General features: G+C 39.1%; 1 protein-coding gene across 1 annotated transcript in view; it reads right to left on the bottom strand.

Moving 5' to 3' along the window:
- Positions 1-320: 320 nt before the first annotated feature.
- B4GALT4 (beta-1,4-galactosyltransferase 4) overlaps positions 321-12,260 on the bottom strand; it is a 148,847-nt gene continuing 136,907 nt past the window's right edge. Inside the window, exons 6-8 of the mRNA XM_073577105.1 lie at positions 11,792-11,914; positions 1,826-1,930; positions 321-891 (exon numbers count right to left, since the gene is read on the bottom strand). Coding sequence (XP_073433206.1) covers positions 756-891; positions 1,826-1,930; positions 11,792-11,914 — 364 coding nt within the window. The 3' untranslated portion in view covers positions 321-755. The remainder of the gene's footprint in view (positions 892-1,825; positions 1,931-11,791; positions 11,915-12,260) is intronic.

The following is a 12,260-nucleotide window of genomic DNA, read 5'->3' on the forward strand; positions in this document are numbered from 1 at the left end:
AAAATCGTTCTGGGCCTTACCTTGCTTACATTAAAAACTAGAAGAGAAGTTAGCTACTTCCTGTGTGCAGCCTTTCAGGGGCCCAAAAGATAAGGGGGCCACTACTACCCCCCAAATCTGCAAGTAGCGTCTATTCTTGCACGGGGGGGCTTTTTTCGTCTGTGTCCACCACTGCCGATACCGGATAATATTTCATTCTTTACTGTGACCCAGAGACATAAGAAGGCGCTTGATGCGAGCCAACATGGAGGATCATATCTGTCACTCCTCACCCCCCGAAACCGAAGAGAAAAGGAAGAACAGGCACATACAAAAGAAAATGGCAGAAAAAAGAGCCTTTGTTTTCCAAATCCCTTTAAAACAAAGAAAAAATAGAGATATTTTCCAAAACGACCACATTATTATTATTTTACAAGAAAAAAAAAAAAGGTCATAAATAAACGAGCGTGAGAACATCGGAGTAACAAAAATCTGGAATGTGATTTTTCTCCCTCTATATATTCGTCTTGTCGTACAAACATCCGTCTAAATAAAGCTTTGATTGTTCTACAGTAAGAAAGTGATAAGTCAAGGCTGGGGTGGGCAGTGCTGGGGTCTTCAGGCCCAGTTGTACTGTAAACGATCCTTGATGTCGGACAGCTTGGTACTTTATTACTGAGGCGTGTGCGAGACTTTGCCCCTCACGTTACCGGGGGACTGCGCTCATTTCAGCAGTTGATAAATAGTTAACAGCGCAGGTGAGTTCCGTTTTCTGGCTAGTGTTGCGGTTTTCCGACATCAACTGTGATGTTGATGTACAGAGGCTCGTGTTCGATGGACAGAAGCTTGTAGGAGCAGGAGTTCAGCCCGTCCGTCTTCCACACCTTGGAGGTTTTCTTGAGTAACTGCACCCTGCGAGAGAGTGTGCATATAAATACCGATTATAACACACACACACACGCAATGTTCCTGCTGCCACCGCTGGGGGGTAATCTGTATATGTTTCCTATTGACCTGAACACAGCTGACTTCTGAATGACATATATGGAAGGTCGAGAAAATAGTAGCATGAATTGTGCTACTATTTCAGCAGTGTAGGGCTGTATTATCTTAAGCAACATGCGACACTATATTTTTGCAGCATATGGTGGTAGCTGAACTGTATAGCAGTGACTTAGCCAAAGTATGGCGCAGTTATTTGGGCACTGTACTGAATGGCGCTATTATTTTTGCACTGTATGTGATTTATACATTGGCACTATATAGAATCATTATTTGTACACTGTATATGACGGAACACTATTGTATCAAAAGGTCACCACCAAGCAACCAACATGCAGGAATTTTCGAGAATGGAGGTGATGACTCTTTTCCACCACTCTAACCATGTACACAATCATGGTGACCTCATGTCCCCTTCATGTGATTGTCTGCAGCAAGTTTTCTTTGCCTTCCCTAACACTGTAAATCCTTTCTCCCCTCTCCATGGTATTGATATTTGCATAAAACAACCCCCTCCCTGCTGTTATCTCTAAGGCTGCATTCAGACTTCCATAGTCTATGAGCCTCTTGACACATACATTGGTGTCTGGAAAATACAAGGAAGGGACAGAAAGTGACTATTTGCACTGCTCACTTACAAATGTAGTACTCATACAGCAGGACTAGCGATAAAACTGATAAGAGCTGTCCTGTGCAGAAGTTTTAGGAAGGTGTACGTATGTAAATATATTCAGACGATACCCAGGTTATACCAGCTATGCATATATGATTATATATTGGAGACGCCCAGGTTATACCAGCTGTACATATCAGTATCTATAACATGAATACCTGATGAACTCACCTTTCCTTGTTGACTTCATTCCCTGAATCTCTGGTATGAAAAATCATGGTGTATCTGGCTATTTCAGGTGGAGGCCGAACCACCACCATGTTTTCAAATTGCACCCTAGAATTATGCAAGTACATGCATGAGCAAAGATATATTAAATGGAACAGTAAATTACAACACTATTATAGCAGTTATATTCTTGTACATAGGAGTAGTATTATAGTAGTTATATTCTTGCACATAGGAGCAGTATTACAGTAGTTATATTCTTGTACATAGGAGCAGTATTATAGTAGTTATATTCTTGTACATAGGAGCAGTATTATAGAAGTTATATTTTTGTTACATAGGAGCAGTATTATAGTAGTTATATTCTTGTACATAGGAGCAGTATTATAGTAGTTATATTCTTATTACATAGGGGCAGTATTATAGAAGTTATATTCTTATTACATAGGGGCAGTATTATAGCAGTTATATTCTTGTACATAGGGGCAGTATTATAGTAGTTATATTCTTGTACATAGGAGCAGTATTATAGAAGTTATATTCTTGTACATAGGAGCAGTAATACAGTAGTTATATTCTTATTACATAGGGGCAGTATTATAGCAGTTATATTCTTGTACATAGGGGCAGTATTATAGTAGTTATATTCTTGTACATAGGAGCAGTATTATAGAAGTTATATTCTTGTACATAGGAGCAGTAATACAGTAGTTATATTCTTGTACATAGGGGCAGTATTATAGAAGTTATATTCTTGTTACATAGGAGCAGTATTATAGTAGTTATATTCTTGTACATAGGAGCAGTATTATAGAAGTTATATTTTTGTTACATAGGAGCAGTATTATAGTAGTTATATTCTTGTACATAGGGGCAGTATTATAGAAGTTATATTCTTGTTACATAGGGGCAGTATTATAGTAGTTATATTCTTGTACATAGGGAGCAGTATTATAGTAGTTATATTCTTGTACATAGGGAGCAGTATTATAGTAGTTATATTCTTGTACATAGGAGCAGTATTATAGAAGTTATATTCTTGTTACATAGGAGCAGTATTATAGTAGTTATATTCTTGTACATAGGAGCAGTATTATAGAAGTTATATTTTTGTTACATAGGAGCAGTATTATAGTAGTTATATTCTTGTACATAGGGGCAGTATTATAGAAGTTATATTCTTGTTACATAGGGGCAGTATTATAGTAGTTATATTCTTGTACATAGGGAGCAGTATTATAGTAGTTATATTCTTGTACATAGGAGCAGTATTATAGTAGTTATATTCTTGTTACATAGGAGCAGTAATACAGTAGTTATATTCTTGTACATAGGGGCAGTATTATAGTAGTTATATTCTTATTACATAGGGGCAGTATTATAGCAGTTATATTCTTGTACATAGGAGCAGTAATACAGTAGTTATATTCTTGTACATAGGGGCAGTATTATAGTAGTTATATTCTTGTACATAGGAGCAGTATTATAGTAGTTATATTCTTGTTACATAGGAGCAGTATTATAGTAGTTATATTCTTGTTACATAGGAGCAGTATTATAGTAGTTATATTCTTGTACATAGGGGCAGTATTATAGTAGTTATATTCTTGTGTCTACATAGGAGCAGTATTATAGAAGTTATATTCTTGTACATAGGAGCAGTATTATAGTAGTTATATTCTTGTACATAGGAGCAGTATTATAGAAGTTATATTCTTGTACATAGGAGCAGTAATACAATAGTTATATTCTTGTACATTGGAGCAGTATTATAGTAGTCGTGTACTTATACCCTGCCTGTATAGGCAGGATGATATGGTGCAATTTCTTCATTCTAGAAAACACCGGCGATTGTCTAAACGCTGTGTCTAACATCATGTCCTCACTATATCTGAAACTGAACCTGTCAAAGACTGAACTCCTTGTGTTTCCTCCCTCTACAAATGCACCTATACCCGACATTGCCATTTCCGTGTGTGGTTCCACTATTACTCCCCAGCAACATGCCCGCTGTCTTGGGGTCATACTTGACTCTGAGCTTTCCTTTGCCCCCCACATTCGATCACTGGCTCGCTCTTATCTGCATCTCAAAAACATTTCTAGAATTCGACCTTTTCTTACTTTTGACTCTGCAAAAACTCTTACTGTTTCTCTTATTCATTCTCATCTGGACTATTGTAACTCTCTTCTAATCGGTCTCCCTCTTACCAAACTTTCCCCCCTCCAATCCATCCTGAATGCTGCAGCCAGGATCAAATTCCTCGCCAATCGTTACACCGATGCCTCTACCTTGTGCCTGTCATTACACTGGCTACCCATCCACTCCAGAATCCAATACAAACTTATTACCCTCACCCACAAAGCCCTCCATGGCTCAGCACCACCCTACATCTCCTCTCTTGTTTCAGTATACCACCCTACCAGCGCCCTCCGCTCTGCTGATGACCTGAGGTTAGCATCCTCGATGATCAGAACATCCGACTCCCGTCTCCAAGACTTTACACGTGCTGCGCCAATTCTTTGGAATGCACTTCCCAGGTCAATACGATTAGTCCCCAATCCCTACAATTTTAAGCGTGCCCTGAAAACGCATTTATTCAGACTGGCCTATCGCCTCAACACATTAACCTAATCTATCCCTGTGTGGCACAGCCAAAAGTTTTACCATAACCAGGTTCCCCGCATCATGTTCCCACATGCTTTATGCATCCATTAGCCCTCTGTGTCTGTACTGTCACACAGTTAACATTATGGCTGGTCCATACAATCAGGGCAACTGTTACCACCCACTTTTCGTGTCTCCCCTTTTTCCCTCATTAGATTGTAAGCTTGCGAGCAGGGCCCTCACTCCTCTTGGTATCTGTTATGATCTATGTGATTATTGTTATGCTGTAATGTCTATTGTCTGTACAAGTCCCCTCTGAAATGTAAAGTGCTGCGGATTATGTCGGCGCTATAGAAATAAAATGTATTTTATTATTATAATTGTAGTAACAAGGGACTTACTTTGTCAGCAGAAGACTTCTTTGCCTGCTGTCATCTGTAATGAGTTTATACTTTACATAGTTTTATTGATGATGGACATATTACCTGCCAGTCATTATATTTCTGAGTCATATTCCATTGTCTGTGAGCCCTTTAATTACTGTGAATAACTCTTCATTACACCTTATCAGACATCTCTTCCTTGCTCCGATATTACTGTAGGATTATTGAGTAATCAGAAAACTTCAAGAAAAAATAACCAAACAATGCGAATTGTACACAAAATTCACACATACTCGTATAATGAGCATTATGTGTCTCTACCTACTTTGGTTACTAAAGAAATCTTCACCAATATTACATCTGTACCCTCTGAAAAAGCTGGACTGTGAAACGCGCGTCAGTGTGAGGTAGACACTGACGCGCTTAATAATTTCTTATATCCACGTTCAGGTTTTAACTGTTTAACTCTTCTTAGAACCTTTCACTGCTTTTTTAGATTTATACTCTACATACTTGAATATTTAAATTTCCATTGCTTAACTGGCCCAATAATAGTTTTCTATACAAATATTGTGATACTTGTTACCATTGATTACACATTCTTTGTGTTACTACGTGTTCTACAACATGATACTCGTAGTGGATGTTTGTAATGCTACACCTCCATCTAGTGGTGAGCTATGTATAATGAAAAGAGCACTGAAACATACAGTATGCACGATATATTTTACCACCTACAGAAAAATAAAGTGATAACAAACATATGAAAATACAATTGTATTTGGTAATACATAAAGAGCCGATATTAACACAAATAAAAACATACCAGGAGGAAGGAGGTTGGTACTAAAACTAAATAGATATGAGGATATAGTTTATGAAGGCAATCACTAGATAGAGGTTTAGACTTATAAACCTTCACTAAGATTATAATTTAAAGCATATAATGGTGACAAGTATAACAATGCTTGTATACAAAAACAATACATGTCCTATTAGGACATTTAAGAAATTGAATATTATTTTCTATCATGTTATGTATAAATGTAAAAAAAGAAATTGAAGGTCCTAAAACAAACCAATAATGGATAATAACTTCCTATGGATGTAGGAAAGTAATAAGAGCACAAGCCTCCGATTCAAACCCTGACTGTCATGATCCATGCTGGATTGTGACAGATAAAAGCACTTGTAACCTTTTTTTTCGTTAAGCTGGTTGCTTAAAGTTAGTTTTGCCCCTGGTGGCCATTAAGGTCATTACACAGTGGTGTCTATTTCTAGTTTGCCCCCGGTGGTGGCTAGCGTTATTACACGGGAATCACTAGCAGCTGTGATTACTCTGGCTCTTGTCTATAAAAGAGAGTCAGCTGGTCTCACTCACTGTTGGTGATATTGGTAATTTCAACCATCCTTGGTGGAGGAAGGATCTAGAGAGAGTTCCTGGCAGCTCAGTCAGAGTCCTGGTGTGGAAGGAGCCACAGAGAGGAGTTCCTTGCAGCTCTGACAGAGCTTGGTGAAAGAGCAGCTATTCAAGAGGAAAGCTGCATTCTGCTGCTGGACTCTGTTGCTAGGAGCAAGAGCAACAGAGCAAAGCTAAGTGGTGTTATCCCTGTTTGTACCTTTCTTTTTGTGTGTTTCAGTGCACCGTCCATTTCACTAGAAAGGGCTAGGTGCAGGGCGAGCTAGGGTTTTTAGGTATCCTGCTCAGCGCCAGGTACGGAACCTGCATAGGGACTGTCAGGAGTGTAGAGACTGGCTCAGGGGAGTGCAGGAGGTGTCGACGTCCCTGTTCCCGTTCCCTATCGCAGGGCCTTCCATTGTATCAGTTTCCCTTTACTATTTAAATTCGCCTGCTGGAGGTGGTCCAGATTCACATGTAATACTGAAATTCGCCTGCTGGAGGCGGTGTATCCGGCTGCACGTTTTATTATTTAAATTCGCCTACTGGAGGCGGTGTATCCAGGGTCACGTGTGTCAGAGAAATTCGCCCTGCTGGAGGCGGTGTGTCCAGTCACACGTAACCATCACACTGACGTGCGTTTCACACTGCAGCTTTGTCATAAGGTAAAGCTGTAATATTGGAGAAGATTTCTTTATTAATCAGAAGAATTGGAGAGACACAAAGCTAATTATAATTGTGATCTGTGTACAATCCGCTTTGTACAGGTATTACCGTATTTTTTGGACTAGAAGACACACCCGACCATAAGACGCACCCCAAATTTTCAGAAGGAAAATAGGGGAAAAAATTGTGTCAAACGGGGGTCCGTCTTACAGTCCGACTTCAGCTTACCCAGGGGGATCAGCAGCGCTGGTGGAATGGGGTCACAGGAGATGTTCGGTGGTCCGGCGATATGATTCTCATCCCAGGCTGGTGCGGCAGGTTCGGTGGTGGTGCTCAGGGCTCCGCCGGCATCTTGTGAAGACCCGGAGGCACCACATATCCATTGCTGCGATGCGGCAGCCTCCGGGTTGCCGACATCTCAATCTGAGCATGTGCCGCCCCTGGGAAGGGTGTGATCATCGCCCAGCAGCGTTGGACCGGGACCGCCGCAGAATCGTCCAACTCATGCCGCCACAGTATTTGTAAGTATATTCCGACTATAAGATGCACCCCCATTTTCCCCCAAAATTTTAGGGGAAAAAAATTGTGTCTTGTAGTCTGAAAAATACGGTATTTCATTAAGTATCCCGATTAGGCTACTTTCACACATCCGGTGTGTGGGGTCCGGCGGCGTGCGGCGAAAAGCCGGGCCGCCGGATCCGGCCTGCAGCCGTGACACCGGATGTGTGTGCGGCGAGATGATACGGCTCGGACATTATTAAAGGAGCCGCAGGACAGAGGCAGCCAATGAGACAGCTGCTGAAAGGGAGGTGAGGGGAGGAGAGGATAGGAGAGGGGAGGGGAGGGGGGTGGAGAGAGACACATGGGGGGTTAACATTAGTGTCCAGGCAAGAGAATCTCTCTCTCTTGCTGGGCACTTGTGGGGTTAACCCCACAGAGAGATCTCTCTCTCTCACCCAGACACTGAGTGTTAACCCCACAAGTGCCCGGCGAGAGAGATCTCTCACAAGTGTCCGGGTGACAGAGAGAGATCTCTCGCTCTCTCGCCGGGCACTTGTGGGGTTAACATTCACAGAGTCTGGGCATGCGCTGTGGAAAAAGCCGGTCCGGCGCTGCAAAAAAACGTTGCAGAGAATGTTTTTTCCAGACGCTGGACAGGCTGTTTTTGCCGGATCAGGCAAAAACCGGATACACCGCATAGGTATCCGGCGCGATGCGGCAATAATGAAACTGAATGGGGGAAAAACCGGATCCGGTGGCAACCGGCGCCGGATCCGGTTTTTACACTTTTCGCCGCATCGCGCCTGATGCTGAAAACCGGATGTGTGAAAGAGGCCTTACTGAATAATCCTACAGTAAGAGTACTTGTTTTTTATGTATACCTCTTTTTACATGTAAAGCGCCATGGAATATAATAAATAATAATACAGTACTACCAGAACAAGGCAGGGATCTCTGATAAGAGGTAATGAGGAGTTAATGGCAGTAATTAAAAAGCTCATAGAAAACAAGAAATTGGATATGTCCCAGAAAAAGACAACAGGAAAATAAGACACTTGCTCGTAAAGTAAAGACCTGTTTCAACTGACAGAAATAAATTTATCATATTATGCAGCCTGTATAGGCAGAATATAAGAATACAATTACTATAATACTGCCCGTATGTACGAGAATATAACTACTATAATACTGCCCCTATGTACAAGAATATAACTACTATAATACTGCCCCTATGTACAAGAATACAGTTACTATAATACTGCTCCTATGTACAAGACTATAACTACTATAATACTGCTCCTATGTACAAGAATATAACTACTATAATACTGTCCCTATATACAAGAATATAACGACTATAATACTGCTCCAATGTACAAGAATATAACTACTATAATACTGCCCCTATGTACAAGAATACAGTTACTATAATACTGCCCGTATGTACAAGAATATAACTACTATAATACTGCTCCTATGTACAAGAAAATAACTACTATAATACTTCTCCTATGTACAAGAATATAACTAGTATAATACTGCTCCTATGTACAAGAATATAGCTAGTATAATAGTTCCCCATGTACAAGAATATAACTACTATAATACTGCTCCTATGTATAAGAATATAACTACTATAATACTGCTCCTATGTATAAGAATATAACTACTATAATACTGCCCCCTATGTACAAGAATATAACTACTATAATACTGCCCCTATGTACAAGAATATAACTACTATAATACTGCCCCTATATACAAGAATATAACTACTATAATACTGCTCCCTATGTACAAGAATATAACTACTATAATACTGCTCCCTATGTACAAGAATATAACTAGTATAATACTGCTCCTATGTACAAGAATATAGCTACTATAATACTGCCCCTATGTACGAGAATATAACTACTATAATACTGCCCCCTATGTACAAGAATATAACTACTATAATACTGCCCCTATGTACAAGAATATAACTACTATAATACTGCCCCTATGTACGAGAATATAACTACTCTAATACTGCTCCTATATACAAGAATATAACTACTATAATACTGCTATATACAAGAATATAACTACTATAATACTGTCCCCTATGTACAAAAATATTACTACTATAATGCTGCTCCTATGTACAAGAATAAAACTACTATAATACTGTCCCCTATGTACAAGAATAAAACTACTATAATACTGTCCCCTATGTACAAGAATATACTGTAACTACTATAATACTGCTCCTATGTACAAGAATATAACTACTATAATACTGCCCCTATGTACAAGAATATAACTACTATAATACTGTCCCCTATGTACAAGAATATACTGTAACTACTATAATACTGCTCCTATGTACAAGAATATAACTACTATAATACTGTCCCCTATGTACAAGAATATTACTACTATAATACTGTCCCCTATGTACAAGAATATTACTACTATAATACTGCCCCTATGTACAAGAATATAACTACTATAATGCTGCTCCTATGTACAAGAATATAACTACTATAATACTGCCCCTATGTACAAGAATATAACTACTATAATGCTGCTCCTATGTACAAGAATATAACTACTATAATACTGCCCCTATGTACAAGAATATAACTACTATAATACTGCTCCTATGTACAAGAATATAACTACTATAATACTGCCCCTATGTACAAGAATATAACTACTATAATACTGTCCCCTATGTACAAGAATATACTGTAACTACTATAATACTGCTCCTATGTACAAGAATATAACTACTATAATACTGTCCCCTATGTACAAGAATATTACTACTATAATACTGTCCCCTATGTACAAGAATATTACTACTATAATACTGCCCCTATGTACAAGAATATAACTACTATAATGCTGCTCCTATGTACAAGAATATAACTACTATAATACTGCCCCTATGTACAAGAATATAACTACTATAATGCTGCTCCTATGTACAAGAATATAACTACTATAATACTGCCCCTATGTACAAGAATATAACTACTATAATACTGTCCCCTATGTACAAAAATATTACTACTATAATGCTGCTCCTATGTACAAGAATAAAACTACTATAATACTGTCCCCTATGTACAAGAATAAAACTACTATAATACTGTCCCCTATGTACAAGAATATACTGTAACTACTATAATACTGCTCCTATGTACAAGAATATAACTACTATAATACTGCCCCTATGTACAAGAATATAACTACTATAATACTGCCCCTATATACTAGAATATAACTACTATAATACTGCTCCTATGTACAAGAATATAACTACTATAATACTGCCCCTATGTACAAGAATATAACTACTATAATACTGTCCCCTATGTACAAGAATATACTGTAACTACTATAATACTGCTCCTATGTACAAGAATATAACTACTATAATACTGTCCCCTATGTACAAGAATATAACTACTATAATACTGTCCCCTATGTACAAGAATATTACTACTATAATACTGCCCCTATGTACAAGAATATAACTACTATAATGCTGCTCCTATGTACAAGAATATAACTACTATAATACTCCCCCATGTGCAAGAATATAACTACTATAACACTGCTACTATGTACAAGAGTATAACTACTATAATACTGCCCCCTATGTACAAGAATATAACTACTATAATATTGCCAGCAGAAAAAAGGAAAAAATCCAGCACTCTTGAAGTGGATGAAAACTGAATAAAAAAAACGTTTATTTTCCAAAAATTAAAATACCATCCAGCTTATGAAAATGATAATCTGAGCAAAATGAGCTCTTAGTCATAGCAGAGGGGTAGTGGAGCCAGAGTGTATAGTGATTTCCTCATTGAGCTCAGAAGCGCGATGTTGGTCGGTGAAATGTCGCGAGCCCTGCGCTTGTGTCTTTGCTCACAAGTCATGTGAATTACGGGATGCACAGGTGATCATATGATTACGGCGTTGCTTCATTTTTACAAATACGCATCCAAACGTTCCCTAATTGTACAGATAAAAGAAGGGCCTTTCAGCTTCTGAGGTGCAATCATTCAGGAGTGCCACCCCACCAAAGCGGCATATACAGGGCGCCAAGCTTTCATGTGCTCAAACGCAAAAATCATACAAAGCCTTGTCTGAATTTAGACTATAACTTTTATCTTTATGATTACGCCCACAAATATGGATAATAGCTCCACCTCCATCGCTAGCACCGACTATGCCGATCTTACAGCTCTACCTTGTTTTTTCAGGGAGGTTACACTCCTGTATAACGGGGCATCCCCATTTGACTATGTTCAGAACTTTGTCTTCTCTGTTCACACAAACTTGCATTAATAATCCCTTAGGAGAGCTGTAGCGTCCTTTCTAATGAGGGAGAGGAAGACAATGCAGCCCCGGGACTTTACCTGTAGCGCAGGTCGTCGTCCTCTCCACCCCAGCCCCAGTAGCTGTTGGAATAGCCGTTCACCTTGGCAATCTGTTTCCTGGTCATAGCAGTGACACCTCCGAAGTATCCCTTATACTTCAACCTGGAGGAAGAATGGAAGCAGTCAGAGACAACAATCCACTTAGTAAGAATCGGCATAAAATTGTTGACCTATGTCTTCCTAGTAAAACGAGCTCTGCTGTGCTGATACAGAGCTCCAAATCCTCTGCAGAGAAGCATGTTCTTGCTACTATCGTTCCGAACATAATGATGAAACTGCTCTTTGCCCACATACAGGTTTAATAAGTTGAGGAACCGTCCCAATTCTGACATGGTTTAATTTACCATCCATTTTATTACAATAGTTCTTCATTGAGACTCTGCCAGCACTATAGGTACTGGAGCTTCCTTGTCCTTTTTCCCAGCATGCATTGTTCCTACCACTGTCC

This window comes from Dendrobates tinctorius, unplaced genomic scaffold, assembly GCF_039654945.1.
Source record: "Dendrobates tinctorius isolate UK_male_01 unplaced genomic scaffold, ASM3965494v1 ptg000054l, whole genome shotgun sequence".
In the NCBI taxonomy this organism is placed as follows: Eukaryota; Metazoa; Chordata; class Amphibia; order Anura; family Dendrobatidae; genus Dendrobates; species Dendrobates tinctorius.